Below are 24055 nucleotides of genomic sequence, written 5' to 3' on the forward strand. Positions count from 1 at the left end.
CCAGTGAAGTCAGTGCTTGGAAAATGCCAATTTACAGACAGCAGATCGAGGCCCAGAGCATGGCAGCTGTGGCTGCTTTGGAGGCGGCCGGTTGCTCTGCAACCTCGCTGTGGGCCAGTGGATGACCTTGGGCAAGTCATTTGCTCTCCCTGGGCTTCGGGGTAGTGACACCAGTGGATGAGGCTTTTGTTGGGACAGAGGGGGTCATTGGGGTGCACTCAGCAGGGCATCTGCACATGGGAAGCCCTGAGATTATTGAATTATTTCCTATGCTGGAGCTAGGCTAGGCAGGGGCCAAGACTGCAAAGTCCTTACCCTTAACAGGGCTTGTCTCATCTCCCAGCACCCGCTTCTCTGCATGGGAGGGGCGTGGCTATGCGAGGCGACCTGCTCCTCTGTTGACAATTATTAAGTGTTGGGAGTGAGTTGACCCTCCCACCTAGCTGCAGGTAATCTGGGCTTCCCCGTAACTTCTGCCCAGGCCGGGCTCTTCTCATGGGCCAGAGAGAACAAGGCAGCCCAGCTTGTGCAGACAGCCCTCTGGGCTTCAGCTAGCGTGTCCACCACTGCCTTCCTCCCGGCTCAGTGTCCCCACGGGTCGTCACATGGCCCAGCTTCCAGCACTTTCTGAGTCCCGACTGCACCCCTCGGAGTGGTTGCTCAGGGGCACCCCCTGGAGTTAGGAGAGATGGGGGGTGCACTACCCACCTGGCATTGGCCACACACTCCAGGGTCACTTCCGAGGTCCCCACCACCACGCTGGTGTTCTTGGGAGGGATGATTATGGTTGGGGCGATGGGGTCCGCAGGCCCCCCGACATCTGCGGAGAGGTCAGATGTGAGCCAGGGGCCGCAGCCGGAAATGTCCCTTCCCTGCCCTCCTTAGAGGCTGTGGCCATGGTGACCTAAAGGCACCAGAGGAGACCTCTGTTCCCAGGGAGTGGAGCCCACATAAGTACATGTTTAGCCAACTAAATGCCCACATGGTGGGTGTGGGGAAGGGGGCACAGGGGGGGGTGGTGAAGCTGGTCCAGGGATGGACAGAGAATCCAGATCTCCAGGCACTGACCCCAACGACCCACTCTCCATCCTCTTCCTCTGCTGGCATGTCACTCCCCATTTCCTCAGGCCCCCAACCGCTCCCACCTCTATATCATTTGCTCTATTGCCTTCAGAATCCATCTTTCCACCTAGATTTATCTTCTTTGTTTGCTTCTTCAATGTCTGCCCCTTCCCTGGTTGAGCAGTGACCCAGTTTGGAACTAGGGACTTTGCAGATACGGTGAGATAAGATAAAGTTATACTGGGTTAGATTAGAGTGGGTCCTCATTCCAATAGCCGGTATCCTTATAGGAAGCTGAGAGGGCCCGCAGATGTTCACACACGCAGGGCTGAAGGCTGCGGGAACATGGAGGCAGAGTCTGAGAGCTGTGCTACAAGCCAAGACACCCCAGGGACTGCGAGGCCCCGCCCGAAGCTTCAGGTTTCAGTCGGCACCGGCCTGCCGACCCCTTGATTTTGGCCTTCTAGCCTCTAGGACCGTTAAAGAAGGAATTTGCCATAAGCCACCCAGTCAATGGTCGTTGCTATGGCAGCCCCAGGAAGCGAAGCCACTCCTTGAGGCAGAGACCCATCACTTCACTCAGTGTCACCTCTCAGCACAAAGAGCCAGGCCTGGCACACAGTAGGTGCTCAGACGTATTTAAGCGAATGAATGGATGGAGTGGGAGCTCTCATGCACAGCTCCTACGGCCGAGAATCGAAATTAAAGAGAACTTGCCACGAGTGGGGGATGCATATATATATTAAAAAGACCCAGCCAAGCTTGTGTAATGGAGTCAGAAGCACCGCCTCTGCTTCGAGTTCTTTAACACGTGGCTGGTTTTAATCGTCGGGGGTCAGCATAGGTCCAAATATCTGCAGAAAAGCCAATATACTCTGTGCACCTGCTCCCCGGTGCCTAAAATTACAGCCTCCGTGGACTTTTCCTCTCATGATAAGTCTACCCAGTTGGTCCCTTTCCAGGAGGCTCAGGAGGTCACAGGCCGCAGTGACGCGCACAGCCTGGGGTGACAGTGAGCGGGCTTCCCTACCGGGCTGGGGGAGGAGGGCACGAGTGCAGAGGCTCGGCTCCCACGGCCCCCCGGACCACCCGGTGGCCTCGGGCAGGTTCCGTGCCCCGACTCCAGGCCCTGCTGAGAAAGACTCAGGAAGAAAGGGAGTAAGCTGTAAAATAAATAAATAAATAAACAAATGAAATGGAGGGGCAAAGAGAGGAAGCATGTAAAGCAAAATAATGGCAGCGCTATAAAAGCCTCATGTAGGTGCCATAAAAAGGGAGCGGATTGAAAGCTGCTGATATAGCTGAATCCATAAAAACGTGCTCTCAGTTGTTTATCACATTCTGGGGCGCACAGGTACAGGGGTGCAGATTAATGGGGCGGGAGGAGGACGGCGAGCGGGGGGCTGCAGGCGGCTGAGTAAACAGAGCCCGCTGATGGGGCTTGGCGGGGTTTGAAAACATGAGGCTCCCCGCGGGCCCTGGGGCTGCTTGTCAGCCTTGGGAGAGGTGGGCTGTCTCCGAGAAGCTCGGGGAGACTGACACCCACTGATGGTGCCTGGAGCCCTTGCCCAGGCCCAAGGGGCCGCCGGGAAGCCCAGCGGTCCTGGGCTTATGAGGGAGGGCCTAGGGGGGCCTGGTTGAGAGGGACTTGGCTTCAAATTCACTCTGCCCTGGCCTCTGGGGGAGAACCCCGGGTAGTCCTTTATCCCACTGAGTCTCGTTTTTTTCAGGGGCAAATGGGGATGGAAAGCACCGCCTCTCAGGGCTGTGTGAGTCCCACCCGGGATTCAGCACATCTTTCCTGGGTGGTAGCTGGTTCACCCAGACTGTACACCGGGCACCAGGAGCCCACACTGAGCGAGATGGGAAGGGGTTTGTCCTCCCAGACTAATGGCCTGGGAGACGTCAGATCAATATACATTTAGCCAACGAAATGCCCACGTGGTGGGTGCTGGGAAGGAGGGACGGGTGGGGGTGGTGAAGCTGGTCTGGGGGCAGACAGAGGGCCAGGCACCTTGAGGGAAAGTCTCTGCTCCCGGGATGTGCCTGCCCAGGCTGGGGGAGAATGCCCCCCTGTCCTGGAGCAAGTGGTGGGCCCAGGGCTACCAAGAGAGGACACACAGGTGAAGTGCCATAGGAAACCAGGCAAAGCTGCAAGTGCTCCCTGGGGACTGGGGCAAGTGGGTCAGCTTTATGGGCCCCAGGGAACTTGGGTGGGACTGAGAAACAAGAAGGAGGAAGAGCATTCTAGAATAGGAGCGCTGTGTGAGTGCAGGTGTGGAAGGCTCTCGGTGGGATTGAGGGAGGAGGTCTGAGGAGCAGAGATGTGGCTCTGGGCTGCGTGAGGACCCCTTCCCCCAGACCCCCACTCCGCCTCCAGGAGAAATTGCTATTTGGTTCCAGTGCTTTTTCTGGCTGAGCCCAGATATGGCCTCAGAATCCTTCTTAACACAGTGCCCCCAATGGATCCGAGTTGGCATATGAGATGAAATACATTTGTCATCCCTGCTATGGGTGAGCACAGGCAGACTGGATTGGGAGAGGGTAGGTCAGGGCCAGATCCCTGAAGATACGCAAGTCTGGCTACGGCTGGAAGTTGGCCCTACGTGGAATTAGTGGTAAGGGAGGGGAGGACAGAATCCCCATGATGGGGGCCAGCCTGGAGGTGGGAAAGACAGAAGGGTTGATGTCGGTTTGGAGATGGGCCTCCTTTGCAGAGAAAGAGGGGCACCCAGGGTAGACTGGTTTCCAAGGAGATAGATAAGTTTGGATTTTGTCACGTTAGTTTGATGGGAGCAGGATGTTGGCATGGAGGTGGAGAGAGGAGGTCAGAGACGCGAGGGTGGGCCCTGGCTCCGTGGTGGAGATGGGTGAAATCTGGGGGAATGAAGGGTAGGGAGATGGAGGCTGGGCTGGCTCATGAGGGGCAGGGGGTACAAGAGAAGGGCAGGGAGAGCTGTAAGGCGCTGTGGTCAGGGCCAACAGAGTGACTGTCCAGAGCGGCTAAGGAGATGAGGCCGTGGATTTGCCACTGGGCGGTCACCAGTGTGTGGGGGCTGCGGAAAGAGACGGAGGGACCACGAGTGGGAGGATGGGGGGGAGAGAAGTGAGTATAGACGGCCATCAGGCAAGGTGGGGGAAAGGAGACATTTGGTGGACGGCAGTTCAGAAAGGGGACTCGTTTCCCTCGACACGGAGGGAGGACGGAGCTCACGAGACCCACAGGTTGTGGTTAAGGCTGTGGGTTTTGTGGTCAGAGAAACTCGGGCCCGTTCCTGGTTTTGCAGTGATTAGTGGAAGGTCACTGGGAAGTAAACGGCTTAACCTCTCCTGGCCGCTGTCTCCCCAGCTTTCTCGTCTGCAAAATGTAGATAATAATTCCCTGTCTCCCCTGGTTGTTGTAAATGAGATGAGGTGAGCTCGGGGCACGGCCTGGACAGTGTCTGGCGTGCAGACAATGCTGGAAATGGAGGCGCTTAGTATGACGGAGGCAGAGGGAAGGCAGCCAGGGTGGGTGGACAGAGGCCGCTTGCGATGGCCGTGGGACGGGCCTTCCCGTGCCGTGAGCTCTACCGGGAGCGCTGGGCTAAGTCAGCTCCCTCTCTCGGGGCCTCCGGGTGGCCAGCTCGGGTGAGGGGACAGCCTGGCTGTGCTCAGGGACACCCACCACACTAACCTCAAGCTCAGGACAGAGGATGGACAGGATGGCCTTGAGGACATTCTCCCCACTTCGTTGATCTGGGACCATGAACCCCAGGTGGACCGACAGGTGGTCAGCACTCCTTTGATTTAATGTGATTCAATTTGAGTTAATTTACATTTAAATTTAAAACCTGAGCCTCGATTCATTTATGGGGACACTTTTAAGCACGTGTGGAACAATTCGGGTATGTGACTCTACTTTTCGCCTGTAAATTTTATGAGCTCTAAATGCAGAGCATGTATTTCCAGTGAAAATTTTAACATCCAAATTGAGACGTTCTGTTAAGCGGAAGATATATATCAGTTTCTAAAGCACTATGAAGAAAACCAATGCAAAATTTCTCATTAATGTTTTTGATGTTGATTGCAGGTTAAATGATAATATTGTGGATAGAGCGGGTTAAATGAAATGTATTACTAAAACTAGTTTCACTTATTTCTCTTTACTTAAAAAAAAGTGACTACTGGAATTTTAAAAATTTATGGATTCCCTACATCTCATAGTGTACTTCTACCGGGTGGCACAGCTCTGGCCCTAGATGTGGGGACTTGTTAGGAGCTACAGTGGACCATGGGGGATCAGCAGGGTCACGGCTGGGCGGGGGGGCGGGGGGCGACTTCTGGGCTCACTGGCCTGGCCCTTTCCTTCTTCATTCTAGCGCAGCAGGGGCTCCAGGCAGGGCTGCTGAGTAGCAGAAGTGCCCAGGCAGCAGAGAAGGTGGAGGAATGGATGGGGGAGAGGGTGGGGAAGCAGGAGGTGAGCACAAGATAAATGGAGAGGATCGCAGCTCATGGTGGGAGGAGTGGCAAGTGCTTCCATTCACGGGCAGGACAGGCAGGGGTGTGTGTCAGTGACAGGAACAGGTTTAGAAGTGCCGTCACTCGTGAGAGGAGAGATTAGCTGAAAAATCAGCTGATTCGGCTCTCAATCCAGCACAAATCTCTTCCCGAGAGCAGGAGGCGAGTGGCGATGGGACGGGAGAAATAGACACCTGGGTGAGGCTTGGGCAGATGGCTGGAGGGTTTGGGAGGGTGCTAAGATGGAGCAGAGAGCAACTGACCCCACAGTCAGCCCGGAGAGCAGAAGGATTTATCTCCTGGAGGAGGAGGCTGGGCACTGGGGGATGAGCACAGAGCAGGAGGCTCACAGACCTGGGGTCTATCCAGGGTAAACTGAGTCATGTGGGAGGACACCCGGCCTTGACTCTGCGTGGGGAAACTTGTGAACTGCTCTCACAACTTTGGTGATACCTTTTGCCAAATGACTGGGTTCCACTGGCCTCCAGGTAATCTGATCATTGGAAAGAGCACAAGCATCTCCCTGATGCCAAAATTCTCTTCTACAGAAATAGCAGCTGGGCCGCAATGCAGACTGCAGGGACGAGACTGAGACCCTGGCCCGTGTAAATGTCGAGAGGACTTTTGTGAGCTTGATGGGGCAGTGCCTAGAAAGGAGTTCACACTTCCTTCTGAGCAGACAGGAACTCGGGGTGGGGGAAGGAGACCAACTCTGGGGAAATGGGAAGGGGTCCTGCTCGGCAAGCCAGGACTGGGCATGGCAGGGGTTGGGGAATGTTCTGGGCTCTCTGGGCACTGGCAGAAGGAAGCTGGGATCAGAGGAAGGCCTGATGCTGGCTGGCGCCTCATCTTGCTGTGGGGACGCGCATACCAGCGCAACCACAGATGATAAATGAGATGTGTTTTGGAGTAGGAGCTGTACAGATGTGGGGTGACGTGAACATCTGGCTCCCCAGCTTGTGGTTGCTTGGCTGCTGCAGGAAGCTCTGGCCTCCTCCTACAGAATCTGTGATTCCCTGCCCAGGGCCACCTGCCCCAACTTCTCTGTCCTGTGGATGGGGCACGGAGGGCTGGAGCCAGTTCCACAGGGGAGGAAGAGCCAGGGAGGGTCAGAGGGGCGAATCAGGCTAGGGAGGACCAGGTCAGTGAGGACCAAGCTGGGGAGGACCAAGCCAGTGAGGACAGGCCAGGGAGAATGGACTAGGGAGGACAGATTGGGGAGGACAGGCCAGTGAGGACCAGGTCAGTGAGGACCAGGCCGGGGAGGACCAGGCCGGGGAGGACCAGGCTGGGGAAGACTAGGCTGGGGAGGACCACGCTAGGGAAGACCAGGCCAGTGAGGACAGGCCAGGGAGAATGGACTAGGGAGGACAGATTGGGGAGGACCAGGCCAGTGAGGACCAGGCCGGGGAGGACCAGGCCGGGGAGGACCAAGCCAGTGAGGACAGGCCAGGAAGAATGGACTGGGGAGGACAGATTGGGAGGACAGGCCGGGGAGGACCAGGCTGGCCAGGATCAGGCCAAGGAGGACAGGTCAGGGAGGCAGTCTCCAGCATCATTGTCACAGATCAGAAACCTGGCTTCAAACTCCTCTTTGCCAAAGGATACTCTGGGAATCACCTTTTTAGTTTCCTACCCTCTCTGCTCTATTTTGACTTGAGTTCTCCTAGAGAGAGCTTTGCTCCTCTCTTCCAGGATCTGCTAGGCCTCTGTGGCTAGGCAGAGGGCACTATGAGCCCTGGGTTGCCATCCTTGGGGACAGGCCAGGCTCATTTCTTTGAAAACGAGCTTCCTGCCTCCTGCTGTGCTGCTGTGCTCTCCTGTCATTGCCTGAGTCCCCACAGTGGCCGCAGCCCACAAGTGCCGCCTTCTCTTCCTACACCCCCTCTGCTCTCCAGTGGCCTTGCTCACAGCCACACTCAGTGTCCCCTCTCCAGAGCGAGGGTCCCAGGCCTGTCATGGGAAAGGTATCCAGAACTCAGCCCCCCCTCCTAGAACTGGGAGTCCCCCTAGCCCCAGCTGCTTCTCCTCCTCCTCCTCCAGAGGGCCCTGCCCTGCCTCCCCGCCAGCTCCCCGCTCTTCTCCCACCACCACTCCATCTTCCCAATGATTCCCTGGAGCACCATTCTCAGGATTTAATGACCCGCTCCTTTATGGGTCCCGGGCCCTGCCGCTTACTTACTCTCCACTGCCAGCGTGATGGGCTGGCTGGTCTTGTTATCCCCGTTCTTGTCATTAACCGCCTGTGCGTAGTAGCGGCCTGCATCCGGAGCCACCGTTGACAAGATGACAAGCGTGTTCTCCAGCGTGATGGCTCTGGGCAGAGAGCAAAGGGCTCCTGTGAAGGGGCCGGGGGGCTCCAGGGACCCATGGAGTGGGAGCAGGAGAGCAGGGCAGTGGCCTGACCATCCCTGCCAGGCTCCAGCTGCAGAGAGGAGGGCATCCAGAGATGTCCACTGATGGCCGAAGCCTGTGGCTGGTGGGCCCAGCCACTTCCAGCCGGTAGGAACCCCCAACATGCTGCCAGCGCCGGGGGGTAGACCCAAATACAGCACCCTCGGGCCGGGAGGTCCGAGCCCGAGTGACTCCCAGCCCAAGGCCCGGCTAGTGGCCTTTTCCAAGAGCTCCAGGGCATGATCTGCCCTTCCCCAGGCCACAGCATCGATCACTCTGTATGTGCTTGTCTCTGCTTCATGGGTGTCAGATAAGCATCTGACGCTGAAGAAATGTTTGTGCAGAGAATGAGTGAGTGACAAATAAATAAATGAGCGATGATCATGAATTTGGATGTGAGCAGGGCCATTCCATTAGAGCCTTAGCCCTAATCCCAAATTTGTCTAGGTTAATTTGAAGGCCATGGGTCACCCATTGCATACGCATTTGAGGCACACATGTCACCCCAGCCCCTTCTCTGGGTACCAGTGTCCACCTCCATGGAACCAGACAACAAGAGTGGGGACTGGCCAGGCTGATGAAGAAGGAAAAGGGAGGTTGGCCAGGCGGCGTGGTGCAGGGATAGTTTGTCTGCCCCCAGTCCAGTTCCCCTGGGTGGGATACCATCGTGCAAGGACTGAGTATCCAGGACTCCAGGCTGGGAAAAAGGGCTCACCCAAGCAGGAAGCTGGGTTCCCCGTTAAATGTGGGTAAAACAGCACCAGAAGCACTGCCCATGTTGGCTCTGCCTGTCTCCTCCAGTCACTCATTCTTTCAATGACAAACAAAACCATTAGTTTGTCAAGTCTGTCTCCAGATTTTAATGTGATGTGCCCGAGACAGCTGTTAAACATCCTTAATGTTAGTTTAACAAGGACAAATCCAGTTGAATTCTTTTCAAATTTTCCCATTAGGTGAATGTTACAGAGTTTTAAACAGGCTCTCAAATAAACATCCCTGCTAATGCTTCTCTGACCAAGCTCCCTTCGAGCCTGGTGTTTTGCTTTTCTCTTGGTTTTGGGTTTGGTCCTTTCCTTGCTGAGACTTATACCCACCAGCAGAGCTCTTGAAAACTCTTCCTCCAATTCTTGGGTGCCCTAATAATGTTTGTGCTGGTTTGAAGCTGTTATATACCCCAGAAAAGCCATGTTCATTTAATCCAATCTTGTGGGTGCAGACCTATTATTACGTAGAAGCTTTTGATTAGGCGGCTTCCATGGAGCGATGACCTTGCCCATTCAATGTGGGTCTTAATCTTTTCCAGGAGCCCTTTATGAAAGGGAACTCAGAGCCAACACAGAGAGTAGAGAGATGAAACCAGGTGACAGGCATTTGGAGATGCAGAGGGAAATGCCCCAGGAGACCCCAGAAGCTGAGGGAACTGTGTGAAAACAGAAGTCAGGAAAGAAGGACAGTAGATGTCGCCATGTGCCTTCCCATGTGACAGAGGAATCCCAGACGCCATCCGCCTTCCTTTTTTTTTGGATACAGGGGTCGGGAATCAAACCCCTTGCTTGCATGGCAGGCAAGCACTGATTGGCCTTTCTTGAGTGAAGGTATCCTCTTGTTGAGGCCTTAATTTGGACATTTTTATGGCCTTAGGTTTGTAATTTGTAACAATAGATCCCCTTTTGTTCTAGTTTGCTAGCTGCTGGAATACAACACACCAGAGATGGATTGGCTTTCAATAAAAGGGGATTTATTTAGTTGACATATAGTTCTTCAGAGGAAAGGCAGCTAATTTTCCACTGAGGTTCTTTCTTACGTGGGAAGGCACAGGGTGACCTCTGCTGGCCTTCTCTCCAGGCCTCTGGGTTCCAACAACTTTCCCCAGGGTGATTTCTTTCTGCATCTCCAAAGGCCTGGGCTGAGCTGCGAGTGCTGAGATGAGGTATGCTGAGCTGCTTGGACTGTGCTACGTTGAGCTCTCTCATTTAAGCACCAGCCAATTAAATCAATAGTCATTCATTGCAGCAGGCATGCCTCCTAGCCGACTGCATATGTAATCAACCACAGATGAGGTTCATGTACCATTGGCTCACGTCCACAGCAATAGAACTAGGTGTCTTCCCCTAGCCAAGTTGACACCTGAATCTAACTACCACACCTTTATAAAAGCCAATCTACATCTGGTATATTGCATTCCAGCAGCTTAAAAGCTTACTGAAACAATGTTCAATTTACTTTTTCTAGAAAGCTCAATCTTCAATCTCTAGCTAATGAGGTCATGGGAGATGGGACCAATGCTGGGCTAAAATATCTTACAAGCAACAAAATGGGAATGGGATGGTGATCATTTCCCCATCAGGGACTTCTGGTGTGCTCTGGTCTCCTGCGGGTACCCTGTTGCTAATCGACGATGGTGCTCTTTCCTATCAGTCTGAATGAGGCCTCAGAATCCTTCTCAACGCAGTGTTCCAGGTCCTTAGTGTATCACTGGCTGGGGCAGGGGTGAGGTCTGGAACGGAGCACATAGCGTCCTCCTTACTGGACCCTGGCTTCCTCATCTGTGCAAAGGGTAGAACCCGATGCTCACTGGTCCCCATTTGTTCTCTCCCCTATTTGGTCTGGGGCATCCCTCTGCCTGTCTGTCCCCAACCCTCCCACAGCTCGATCACAGTCTAACTTTAGGGCTGAGGGAAATTGGCGTGAGAGCCCTTGGCAGCTCTGATGAGTAGTAGGCCACGTGGGCAACATGGGTGTTAGTGTCCCTAGCCCTTCCCACTGCCCTGGCTCCTGCAGGAGTGACCCGGCTGGCTCAACTTGACCCACCCTCCTTCCAGTTCACCTCCTGTCCTGCAGGCTGATTTCCGTAAAGCTCAATTGGGCCTCCAGAGATGAAGGACCCACCTCCACCATCTTCTTTCTTGACCAGGAGAGTCTCCCCTGCCAGTGTTCTCTCCTTTAGCTTTGTTTTTTCTACATTAGGATTGATCTTTCTAGGTCAGGGGTTCTCAGCTGGTGGTGACTTTGCCCCCCCGGGGGCATTTGGCAATGGGGATCCTACTGGCATCTGGGGGTACAGGCCAGAGGAGTTGCTGCTAAGCATCCTACAATGCACTGTGTCCCACCCCGCCACAAAGTATTAGCAGGGCCAAACGCCCACATGCTGCACTGGAGAACCGTGTTCTAGATGGAATGGCGTCTGGAGCTGGCAGAGACAGGCAGCTGTCCACCTAAATTCTGCACCCCCCCTTCAACTGGGGGTGACCCCACCCCCAGTCAGGGACTGTGCTTCCCAATCCCCTTGCACCCGGGTTGTGTGTGTGTGTGTGGGGGGGTCAGAGTGACTGAGCTAGTGGAAGGTGAGAAGAGGGGATATGCACACTGCACCTCCTGCAGGAGCCTTCATACTCCTTCTCGCTCATCCTGTCTGCCAGAACAGAGCCACCTGGAACGCCCCTGTTGGCGATGGCAGAGCTTCCAGCCTTCAGGGCCCCCAAATGGTTGTGCAGAGGTGACTACCCTTCCCATCCCTTGTCTGTCTCAAGACTTAAATAAGCAATAAATGGACTCCTACGGGCTAAGTCACCAACCCCTAGGGATCTATATGTTACTGCAGCTTGCATGGCCTTAGCTGGTACACAGACTTGAATCCATAGGGCCTGGGTTCAAGTTGCAAATGTGGAGTTGCACGGGAGGCAGAAAGGTCAGGAAGTGCTACTGGCCTCTGGACTTCACTCCCCTCTGATCTCAGCAGGGTGTTGGGATTTTTGGGGAAGGTCCTCTGCATGACAAGCATCCCTATGACAGATGGTCATGGAACAACCCCAGAACTCACTTTCGGAGGGCCCACAATAGGTTCAGATGCTCTGGGGCTCTTCTGGCCTGCTCCATCTCAGATACTGCTACATTGAAAAAAGCTAGTGGAAGAATTCTGGGGTGGAGGGAGTGGGCACAGGGCTCAACTCTCGAGGAAGGGGCTGGGTTATACTTTTCAGCAACCCTTGCTCCTGATTCCAACTTTCTAGGTCTTTGTCACTCCTCAGATTGGCCCAACTTCCACCCAATGCTCCTACTAAAACAGCTCCTTTCCCTTGGCTCCATGGGGGACCCCATTGATAATTTAATTAAGAATAAAATAAATGATTCTAGAATCTGCCTGAAGCTGTCAGCATGCACCTTGGATAAGAATCTTGTATCCCTTTCAACAATGAGCACCAGGGGATGGGGTGAGGTGTTGCTAAATCACCGTTTACATCCCAGAGAGAGCGAATATCCCTTTGTAGATAGCACATATCTGCAGCATCCTCTGCAGAGAGCACTCACTAGATATTTATCTCTGGCACATAAAAACCAGATAATTTGATCCCAGGGACCCTCTCCTCTCAGTTATGAATATTAATCAGTTGTAATTGTTAATAAAACCACCACAACAGCCCACGATGTATTGGGTAGGAGTGTTGGTGGAGGTAGATGGGTGGGTGTGCCCAAAAGGTGTATGTGTGTGTGCCGGGATTATTCCATCCTGGTGCCAAAGGAATGAAAAGGGAATAAAAAGAGGGGCCAGGAAGGAGGAGAGTTGTTAGAAAAAAGACAATGGGGGAGAAGTTGGGAAATTAGTTTCATGTAGAAGATGAGAGCCAATGTGCCCCTCTCCTGCAGCTTTGGCAGAATCCTAATTGGTCATGGTGCTCTTTGCCACCAAGTCTGAGGAAACCTCAGAATCCTTCTTAACACAGTATTCCAGGCAGCTATGACCAATTAATTGACTTGTAGGATGCCATCCTTGATGCACCTTGGGTATGTGAGATAACCTCAGAATGCAGAGTTAGGAAGGGGCCGGGATTCATCAGCCTGATTCAGCACCTATGTGACAGAGCAGTCCCCTTCTAGGATAGAACCGCCATAGCCATGCTAACAATTAACCATGCCCCGCTGCCTTTACTGAACCTGTCAGGCTGAAGGGGCAGGCTCTGACTCACGGCAGGGCTCCCTTGAAAACCTGGGGTTCAAACTCAATTCTTTACCCTGCTTGTATCCATACCCTTTGCCATGTGACTTGGCAGTTTTTCTTATTCAAGAGGCAGAGTCTTGAATCTGAGTTATGCCATTTTCCTCGATTTGGCCAATGACATGTGAGTGGAGGCTTGAAAAATGCATGCTTTTGCTTCCTCTCCTGATCTTTGGCAATTGCCAAGAGAACATGCTGGGACTAGATCATTGGAGACGATGTCAGCCAACCCCAGACAAGGGAGAGAGCCCAGCCATGATCAGAAGATGTCCAGCCAAAATCATCGACTTGTAGATTCATGGGAAAATTACATGCTGCTTCTTTTAAGTCTTTGGGATGGTCTGTCCTGGTACCCTTAACTTGGCTGCACAGTAGAATCACCTGGAGAACTTTTAAAAATCCCAATGCCAAATTAAACCCCATTTTAATGAAATCGGAATGTCTTGAGGGTGGGACCCAAGGATCGATATATTTTTAAATCTACCCCAGTGATTTCAGCAGGTAGCCACATGGAGAAGCACGGTAGAGGATAAATTCTCCTGGCACAAGTGCCATCACTTGAATTGCCCTCGTTTCCATGTCTTTGTGCTCATTCTCACTTCTTTTTACATTAGACAGAATTAAGGGCCCTGAGCTGGAAAGCCTGGAACCAGCTTCACCACTTGGCAGCCCTGTGAGATTCCGCACATCGGTTAAACCTGCAGGAGCCTCACGTTGCCATCTGTGAAATGGGGCTAGAAGGGGCCATCTCTTAAGGGTGCCATGAGGATCATTCACTTGACAAATATTTGGAGGACAGGTTGTCTGGGGACAGAAATGAGAAAAGTAGGAGGGTCTCCTCACCCGTGGGGCTCACCTGTCTGGAGGAAATGACTAGTGCTGCCGTTATTGCCAGGACATTACCTCTGTGTTGTTGTGAGTATGTGTCTCTGACGTTCCCTAAGGACAAGGACTGCCTACCTAGTCCTCCACCCCCTGCAGAGCCCACGGCTGGGCTCCACCCCAGGCTGTCGGGTGCACCTGGCGGGTGGTCTCTGTGCACGGGGAGGAAGCGGGTAGGTGAGAGCTGGAGTCCCAAAGAGGAAGGCTGGGGCAGCAGGGGCGCCTGCGGGTGGGCTGGGGGCCACGCGGGAGGAGACGCTGTGCTGCGAAGTGCCGGGAGCTGCTGGGAGCTGCTAGGTGTTGGCTCCATGGCTCCTGCCTGCATGCCGAACTGTCCCACCAATGCTGGGGGACCCACAGAGGGTGCTTGTCAGCCTGAAAGGGCCCTGTGATTCTCTCACCCCAGGGGCCCTCCTCTCCGTCACAGCCAAAACATACCCGGCCTGCGCAACCCAGCGCCACGCGGCCACACCCACACAACGGGAACACCCAGGGGTCCCGGCCGGCTGGGGAGGCGCCCGCGCCTTCTGCCGCCCGTCCACCCTCCACCCCGTCCCGCCCGCACTGCGTGCCCGGGTCCTGGCTGGTAACCATGGCGACAGTGCCACTGCTGGTGGCTGTGTGGTCTTTTAAGTGCTCTGGCAGGCAGGCTTGTTCTCCAGCTCAGCGTGGAGGCGACGCCCCGGGATTCCCTAGAAAGGGACCGAGCTCCAAGTCCTCACTCCCACATTCCAAAAAGCCCTGGTAAACCGAACTTCTCCATCACCCTGCGAGGTCCCCGACCTGGCTGCGCCCAGAAAAGCCGAAGGAGGCCACCGCAGAAAGGGCTTTCTTGGACCAATAGCGCTTTTTCTGACCGGAGCTCCTTCCAAGGGCCGGTCGGCCCCGCCCCTCGCCCCGCCCCTCGCCCCGCCCCCGCCCCTTCCCCGGCTCCCCGCCCCGGGACAGGGCACTCACATGCGGCTGCTCGGCGGGATCTTGCGGCCCTCCCGGAACCAGGTCACCTGCGGCTGGGGGAAGCTGGCGATGCGTGGGGCGCGGATGACGGCTGCTTCCCCGTGGGAGACGCTCTGGTGCTTCTCGCCCTCCTCAAAGCTGCCCATGTCTGCAGGACGGGAGAGTGAGCGGGGCTCAGGGCCGAGGCCAGTCCCAGGAGGTCCGGCTCCGGGTCTGGGAGTGGCGGCGACGGAAGGACAGTTCACTGGGCAGCGAGGGCAGCTGCGGGAAGGCATTTGGTGTTGGGCACAGCACCCCATCTCTACCGCCATCACTGTCAGGTGCCCGGAGCTGGGCTCACCATGCTCGGTGGACCCACAGCGCCCCATCACCCCATCTCTAACCCCACCAGTCTGAGGTGCTCTGCTTTCCACATTTGCATTCCATGTCCATTATCTCCACCAGCTCATCCAACAACCATGAGAGGTTGGTCATTATCTCACACATTTTACAACCAGAATATAAAGCTCAGATAGGCTCAGAGAGGTTGATTAACATGTCCAAGGTCACAGGCTAGGAAGATAGAGGACTGGGATTTGAACTCAGGCCTCAGAGCCTGGGGTCAAGCCAAGCCCATCCCCCTTCCCTACTCTATAGCACTGCTTTCCGTGCAGCAGGAGTTTAGGAATGAGAGGAAGGCCAGGTCTTAGCACTGAATTTCCGTGGCCTTGGGAGGAGGGAAGGGCAATGGCGATGGAGGGGGCAGGGTCAGGACACTTAGGATTGAATGCGGCTCATGAATGAGTGCCCAGATGATTTCCTTTCCCTCCTTTGCCTGGGGTGGGGGGTGTATGAGGTTGTGCGCTCCTGTGAGCATAAACACCACACTGCTCTTTTTAAAACATGCCTACCCAGTTGGCAGATGAGGAGGGCAAACATTTATCCCAGCTCTGATGTTCTGTCAGCTGGGAAGGAAGCAGAGAGCAGAGGAGGCACAGGTGGGAAGGTTTCCTGACTCCCTGCCTGCCTGCCAGGACCCAGCAGTGTCTCATGGCAACAGCAGTGGCTTGGGGACGGGGTGGGAAAGGGGTGTTTGTGCTTCCCAGCACAACCTTTTTTTTTTTATTTTTATCTTTTTTATTATATAGTATAACATATATACAAAGCAAAGAAATAAAAAAGCAACAGTTTTTAAAGCACTCTTTAACAAGTAGCTACAGGACAGATCCCAGAGTTTGTTATGGGCTACCATACGATCCCCTCAGACTTTTCCTTCAGCTGCTCTAGAATATAGGAGGCTAGAAAGCTTATTATTTTTTTAATCACTGCAGTTGACTTTTTTCTTTCTTTTCTTTGTGAAAAATAACATATACAAAAAAGCAAAAAATTTCAAAGCACAGTGCCACAATTCATTGTAGAACATATTTCAGAGTTTGACATGGGTTACAATTCCATAATTTTAGGTTCTTACTTTTAGCTGCTCTAAGATATTGGAGACTAAAAGAGATATCAATTTAATGATTTGGCAATCATATTCATTTGTTAAATCCTATCTTCTCTGTATAACTCCGCCATCACCTTTGATCTTTCTTTCCCTCTCTTTGTTTGGTGTTTGGGCTATGGCCATTCTACTTTTTCATGTTGGAAGGGGCTGTCACTAACATGGGTAGGGAGATGGAGCTAGTTGATGTTCTGGAGAGGCTGGGCTAGGTTTCAGGACTTATCTGGTCCAGGGACCCATCTCGAGGTTGTAGGTTCCTGGAAAGTTACCCTTGTGCATGGAACCCTTGTGGAATCTTATATATCGCTCTAGGTGTTCTTTAGGATTAGCTGGCATGGTCCTGGTTGGGGGTTGGCAGGTTATGACAGGTAGCAAGGTCTCCCTGAAGCTTGAGTAGGAGCAACCTCCAGAGTAGCCTCTCGACCCTAATTGAACTCGCTCTGCCCCTGAGCTTGCTAGTGGTACTCTTGAAAATCAATGCACATCTTTGCTACTCATAGGACAGTCCGGGGTCAGCAGCCTGGGAACCACTGTGGGCGGCTGTTGGAAATGCAGATTCTCAGGCCCTACCCCAGACCAGCTGAATCATAACTGCATTTTCACAAGACCCTGGTGAATTGTATTCATATTCTGGTGTGAAAAGCACGGTTTGCCCTCAAGTTTGGCTGTGAGTTAGAATCACCTGCAGGATTAAAAACTGCTGATGCCTGGGTCTAACCCCAAAGCTTCCGATTTCATGGGTATGGGTGTTGGGATGGCCATCAGAATTCCTATGTGCAGTAAGATTTCAGACCACTGAGTTTGATACCTTTATTTCCTCCCGCCTCCCTAACCAGGGGGCCACATCCCAAGTCTGCTGGTCTCCTACGGCTCTGACTCTTATTTCCCAGCTCCTCTACTACCATTGCGTCTTCCTCTCCTGTTGGGTCACTAACCGTTCTGACCAAGAGCTCTCTGTGGATGACCTTCCCGTCTCATCTAGCTCTTCCTAGCACTCTAGGACCCAGTGGGCATTTCTGCCATGCCCTCGTCTCCAGGCCCTCCTTCTTGCCGTCTGATTTCTAACAGCTTCCCCACCCCCACCCTGCCCCAGTCACCAAGGTCAAACCCTTGGAGTCTTCTGTGCCCCCGCAAAGCCTTTTGGCTCTTCCTCTGGAATAGCGCCCTCATGTTCCAAGTCCCCTCTGTCCCCTCGGGCCCAACCAACCAGCTAGTCCTATTGCCCAGGCTACGCTGTCCCCTGCAAGGTCACCTAAATCCCTCTTGGGAGCCCCTACCGTCCCCGTCACACACTGCTCCTGATGAATTTTTCTGATCACATCAGTGTCTTGCTCAGGATCTTCAGTATCTCCCCATTGTCCCCGGAAAGTCTGATTTCCCTGGCTGATTCAGTGCCCCTCCTGAATCCCCAGCTGACCTCACCACCCGAATTCCCACACCACATCATGTGCCACCTCCTGCCACCTTGAATTATAACACCCTACTTCCCACCTCAGGCCTCTGTGCCAGATCTCTGCCTGGAATTCCACTGGAACAAGCCACTATTAACCAGCACCCACAATTCAACAGCGTCCCGGAGAGATCTGGTCAATGAAATGTCAAAAAATAAAATCTTCTGTTGGCATCCTTGTCCTAAACTTGGTAGGCAGTGAAGTTAGTGGCTTAGAGTCAGCCAGCGTGAGTTCCAATCCTAGTCCTCCTGCTCATGAGCTATCACCTGGGGCAAACCTCTCGAGAATAGTACCTTCCTCATAAGGCAGTCATGAGGATTATGTGAGATAAGTGTGTGTCTGTCAGGCTGTACCTTTCCAAAGAGGCTGCGTCAATATTGGTCTCCCACCCTGCAGGCAGGCTCTTCTTACAGTAAGATTGACATGCCCTGCACTGTGTCCCTCCTCTTGCATCTGGGGTGGGGGAAGCTCGTTCCCCTCCACCAGTAGAACTTGATGGAAATGATCCCATATGGTTTTTGAGACTGGGTCATCAAAGGCTACAGCTTCCACCTGGCTCTCTCTCCTGGGTGCTCATCCTTGAACCCAGGCACTGTACCGGGAAGGACCCCGTGAAACCCACCCGCACCCCCGAATGGCCCATCTGGAGAGGCACTGAGGTCCCTGGGCAACAGCCGACAGCGTCCTCGGGTGACCCCAGTGCCCGTCCTTCCAGCCTCCAGCTGTGGCTCGAGTCCTCAAGGAGCAGAGACCAACTGTTGCCACAGCGCCGTGTCCATATTCCACCAGACTCACGGACTTGGCAAGCATAATTAATGACTGTTTTACACCATTAAGTTTTGGGGAAATTTGTTATGCAGCCACAGAGCCTGGGAGAGTACATAAAAGTGCTAAAAAAATTGTACTATTAATATATAGGAGTCCTTTACATTTTTCACAGTTTGGATGAAAACATCTGCTCCTTAGCAAAGATTATCCTAAGCCATCCAAGTAAAATTAAAGCACTTGTTGGGTGCCTCCCCTCTGCCAAGTTTCTTTCTAGGTAGACTTCACAGGCATTATCTCACTTAATCCCTGCAATAACACAAGAATGGATGACGAAGTTAATTTTAATAAATACATGCTTATGGGTTGTTTACTAATTTCTATTACCTGGCCCTGTCTATAAAATTACATCAATAAATCACCTTGACTTCAGTTCCCAGAATAATTTTATCTTCTTAAACAACTTTTCACAGGACTCAGAAGATATATTTGAACAATTTAAAGCAATTTCCTTCTTAATAGTATTTCTCCTTCCTCTAGTTTTTTTTTATTAATTAAAGAAAAAAAAGAAATTAACACAACATTTAGAAATCATTCCATTCTACATATGCAATCAGTAATTCTTAACATCATCACATAGATGCATGATCATCATCTCTTAGTACATTTGCATCGATTTAGGAAAAGAACTAGCAAAACAACAGAAAAAGATATAGAATGTTAATATAGAGAAAAAAATAAAAATAATAATAATAAAAAAGGCACAAACAAACAAACAAACAAACAGACAACAACAACAAAAACTATAGCTCAGATGCAGCTTCATTCAGTGTTTTAACATAATTACATTACAATTAGGTATTATTGTGCTGTCCATTTTTGAGTTTTTGTATCTAGTCCTGTTGTACAGTCTGTATCCCTTCACTTCCTCTAGTTTTATTAGCTCCATTTTCTTGGTGAAGAAATTAAGGCTCATGAGAAGAGTGACTTATCCCATGTTAAGCAGTAAGGACTGGGCTGGGTCTGAGTTCAAATCCAGCCCTGCTTCACATTTCCATTAGATTGTAAGCTCCCAGAGGCAGGATTCCACTTACATTCATGAGCAAATCTCTACATGACTCCTGGCCTCATAGTCTGCACACAGTAGGCTCCCTCTAAATCCACCCAGTGTCCATCAGCTTTTTACTGAGGCCCTACTATGGGCCAGGAAAGCCCTGTAGTAGCACTGAAGAACGACGTGGCCCTGCCCCACGTGGCGCACACAGCCTGCTCATGGAGATGGGAATAAGCAAACCAATCACAAGCAAACATTCCATGACTTACTGTGACAACTGCTAGGAAGGAAGGATCGGGGTTCTATGAGAGGCAGAAGAAGGGGATATAGTTTAGAATGGGAGATGCAGTGAGCCTTCCTTGACCGATTTTTAGCTAGGTGTGTGCATATGGGGTGAGGTGGGAGAGGGCATCGGGTCCAGAGGGAAGCGTGTGAAAACCAGAAGATGGCAGAGAGGGGCTAGTTACAGAAAATAAAAGGCCAGTAGGGCAGGGGCATAAATTTGTTCAGTGGATGGAAGGATGGATGGATGGATAGATGAAGGAAAGGCACAGCTGGCCTTGGTGCAAGTTTTGCAGCTGATCCTCTTTCACCTTTCCTTGCACAATCTCCCATCTATCTCGTGGCCCTCAGGCCCCCAGTGCCCTCCTGGGCTCTGCCCTCCACTTTGTCCAGTGGACTTCCTGGCTCTGCTTATGGATCCCCTTCCCTCTATTTGCTGGGATCTGGGGTGCAGTCCTGTGTGCACTGAACTGCAGTAGGAAGAGGTTCCCAAGGGGAGTCCATTCTGCCAGCCGATGCCGGAGAGCAGGCTAAGGAAAGGGGGACACCACCGTGGCAGTGGCTGGGGCCCCAAGATGCCTAGAAAGCTTGCTGCCACTCCAATAGAAACAGGTAAGTACAATGCACTTACTCCCCGAGGCATATGCTTAACGCTGCATTGTGCCCTGAAGTGCCAAACTTTCCCCCAAACTCCCCCACAGCAAAGCCACAGGGGCCTACAAATTACTCTCGAGATGTCTTTGTTATATCTCAAAAGGAAGTACACTTCAGAATATCTTTATTGGTTTTGGTTATTTTTAAAGTATTTCATCATGAACTATGTCATGTATACAAAGGAGCGAACATAATTCTATGTATAGTTTAAAGGAGAAGAATAAAATGAACACTCAGGTACGCACGGCTCAGCTTAAGTACTAGAACATTGACAAAATCTTGCCGCCCACCCCCGCCAGGGCCGCTCCCATCCCATCCCTCCCTCTTCAGAGGTAACCTCTCCGGAATCGGTGGCAGTCTCACCACGAGAACAATTTATGGTTAATTTAGTCTGTTTCTGAGCCCTCACTAACTGAGATTATTCTGCATTTCATCTCCTGCTATCTGCTTTCACATGTAGCATTACAGCCATGCCGTTGCACTTGGTTTGGTCATTTTCACAGCTGCACGGAACTCCAACATGTCACAGAAGCACCGGCCGACCCGCTTGTTTGTTTTCTGTACTTCGCCGGCCTGCTGAGGGTGGGCTCCTGCGTGCCCTCTGGTACCCCTGGGTACGTGGAATTGGGAGGGCACTCACATTTCTGATAATGCCAAACTGCATGCAAAGCAGCTGTACCAATCTAAACTCCCACCAGCGACCATGTGAGTTCCCGCCACACTTGCTCTTATTAGACTCCTTGGTTTCTGCCAATCTGGTGGTACGGTGTGGCATTTCACTGACGCTGGATGTGTTGGTTTTATTATGAAAACAATGCGTCCCTCCAACAGCGTTGTAGCCTCCTCTGCCTCCAGCCATAGATGGCTTCACCTTGTTCTGATAACGGCCCACGCAGGCTGGCCCCACTCGGAGGGGCTGACCCCACTCGGAGGGGCTGACCCCACTCAGCTCACCAGGTGGTCCCGGCATCCGCCCCTTCCCACCCCCCACCTCACCTCTGTCCACCTCTGCCTCCTGCACTCTGCTTTGGCCAGCCGGGCCTCAGGCACCTGAGTCCACTTCAGGGCCTCTGTGCTTGCTGCTGCTGGGTCTGGAATGACCATCCCCCATCTGTCTGGGAGGATTTCATCCCCGCCCCTGGCATCCCTCGAACGTCCTACCAGTAGGCCCCTCTCCCTGCTCCCCCTCCTCTATCATGCACACCTGGCTTCACCTTTCCTTACAGCACTTTCTTTTTCTTCCCTGGCCTATTCCCGCCTGCTGTATCCCATGGTCACCGGTTAACTTTTGGTTCCCACCTCTTCCCTCGAGGGCAGGGGCGTGCGACTTCGTTGTGTCCCTGTTGCGTCCCTCCTGCCTAGAACAGTGCCCGGCCTCAAGTGTGCAGAAAGCAGTGTTTCATAAATGGACTAAATATTCAGGGATAATGCATGGTTATAAGGCACTAGTGCTACCCTAAGGACTCCACTTTCAACGCTCAGGCGGGCGCAGGGAGAGGCGTGACCAGAGACTGAACCCCGCGTCCCCTCCTGTGCGGTGGCTGTCGAGCCACCCGGTAGAAGAGGAGCCGACGAGACCCCCGGAGGGGCAGGGGCTATTTGCCCCATGTGGGCTTGGTGCTGCGGTTGGGGGGCTCCAAGTTTGAGTCAGCCAGGGTAGGGCTGCATGTCGGCGCTGGTGAGGGGCGCACGGCGGTGCCCCCAGGACTCGGACGTGGGAAACCCTGCTGGGAGCTCCCAGCCTCTGCAGCCCCTCATCCCACTTGCAGCATGTTGGAAATGTATGGTGACTTAATAAAAAAAAAAGAACAAGAGACTCTGGGTGGGACAGGAAGGGGGCTAGGGAGGGGGAGATGTTTTATTGACTTCCCCTTAATTGCTGTAATTAAAAACCTGTAAAGAATCTTTATTTAACGACTTTGCCATTATCATTAGTTGTTAGCACAGCTGCCTTATTAATTTCTCATTAGAACTCAATTCACAGTGCCTTTTTTGGAAGGGGCCCTGGGGCGGGGCAGGGACCAAGGGTAGGCCTGGCTGGGAAAGGGTCCCGGAGGGCAGCAGCTGCCCAGGGTGCTTCTCAGAGCCACAGGACAAAGCCTTCCCACCCCGGGGCAGCCCAGCCAAGGAGGGAGAGGGAGGATTAGTGGGAAGCAGGTTGTACGCCCTCCTTGGACCTGTGTGCATATCTGCGTGTGTGTGTGTAAGCTACAGACAGACAGACAGACACTGCAGGAGGTTTGTAGGGAATAAGCCTGGGAGGACCCAGGGCTGGGACCTGGGGAAGGCTCCCAGGGTACAAGTTGTCAGCAGGGGCCCTGGCTCTCGGTACTGACTTAGGCCCGTCTCACCCCAGCCCCAGCCCTGGAGGGCAGTGGGAGGCGGCCTAGGAATGGACCCACTTAGGTGGTCAGGCAGGAAAAGAGTGTGGATGTTCACTTGGCCACCCTCCCTGGTGGGCAGGAAGCCGCTCCCCACCCCCAGAGGTGGCCCCCACCAGGTGCTGTCTGTGATGGTTTGTGGGCTTTGATACACTAATCCCCAGCACAGCCCAATGAGGTAGGCACTGATATTAGCATTCTTGTTTCACACACGAGGAAATGCAGGCCCAGAGAAGTTGAGTAATTTGCCCAGGGTCACACAGCTAGCAAGAGGTGGGTCAGAATTTGAACCCCGGTTCAAGGTCACGCCCTACTGATGTAATTACAAGGATGCAGAAGGGTGGAAATGCCGGCCGTGGGACTTTGGGCATGTCTGCTGACCACTCCAAGCCTCAGTTTCCCCATGGAGAACACCTGTCTTCCTACTTCTCAGAGCCGTTTCTGAGAACCCACAAAGGAGGGACAGCTACACAATCACACTTGATGATAGATTGTTCCGGAAGCTCCACTGCGCTCTCTGGCACCTGGGATGTGGGCATTCGTCTGGACCTGCATCTCTGGAATGTCTGAAGAGTGTCCTGCCTTTCCAGGGAGGAGGAGGCCATGCTGCCTCCTTCACCTGAACCCCCTCCCATGTCCCACGTGCCCAGCAAGGTGTGTGTCCCTTCCTCATTCCACCTTGATTGTGAGCACTGGGGGAGGCTGTCAGCAACCCTCATTTGCTCGTGAGGGCTGGGGCGGCTGGGGGCTTGTTGGGGTGATGGCCCGTCTCCTCCAGGCTGGGCTCCATGAGTCTTGACCCTTGTTTTATAGATGAGGAGACTGAGGCCCAAGCAGGAGACTGCACTTGCCCAGAGTCCTAAGCTCATCAGCGTTCAGGTGGCAGCTCACGTCCACATTCTCTGGCATGGCTGTTCTCGCACAGCGTCATGACTGGCACAAGAAGGGACCTGGAGCTTTTTGGCAGCGTTTTCCTCTCGCGCTCCCCACTAACAGCAAATGAAAGGACTCTCTCAGTCTGTTGGACCCGCTGGTGAGAACAGGCCTCATCCCTGGAGGCAGATGGGCAGGTGATTGCAGCGCTGTTTGGAAATGGACTATTACAGTACTGGGGGGCCCCTCGCATTCTGTTGAGCCCCACTCCAGCAGGTAGTGAGCATCGTTCTCCCAACCACTTTGAAATTTCTCTTTTTGTCCTCC

At 53.1% G+C, this 24055-nt stretch overlaps 1 protein-coding gene across 2 annotated transcripts in view; it reads right to left on the reverse strand.

Moving 5' to 3' along the window:
• SDK2 (sidekick cell adhesion molecule 2) overlaps positions 1-24055 on the reverse strand; it is a 257799-nt gene that overhangs the window by 80983 nt on the left and 152761 nt on the right. For both annotated transcript variants that reach the window (XM_077163719.1, XM_077163718.1), the window contains exons 4-6: positions 14789-14936; positions 7745-7878; positions 709-820 (exon numbers count right to left, since the gene is read on the reverse strand). In XM_077163719.1, the coding sequence (XP_077019834.1) occupies positions 709-820; positions 7745-7878; positions 14789-14936 (394 nt within the window). The remainder of the gene's footprint in view (positions 1-708; positions 821-7744; positions 7879-14788; positions 14937-24055) is intronic.

Source organism: Tamandua tetradactyla, chromosome 6 (genome assembly GCF_023851605.1).
Source record: "Tamandua tetradactyla isolate mTamTet1 chromosome 6, mTamTet1.pri, whole genome shotgun sequence".
Classification (NCBI taxonomy): domain Eukaryota; kingdom Metazoa; phylum Chordata; class Mammalia; order Pilosa; family Myrmecophagidae; genus Tamandua; species Tamandua tetradactyla.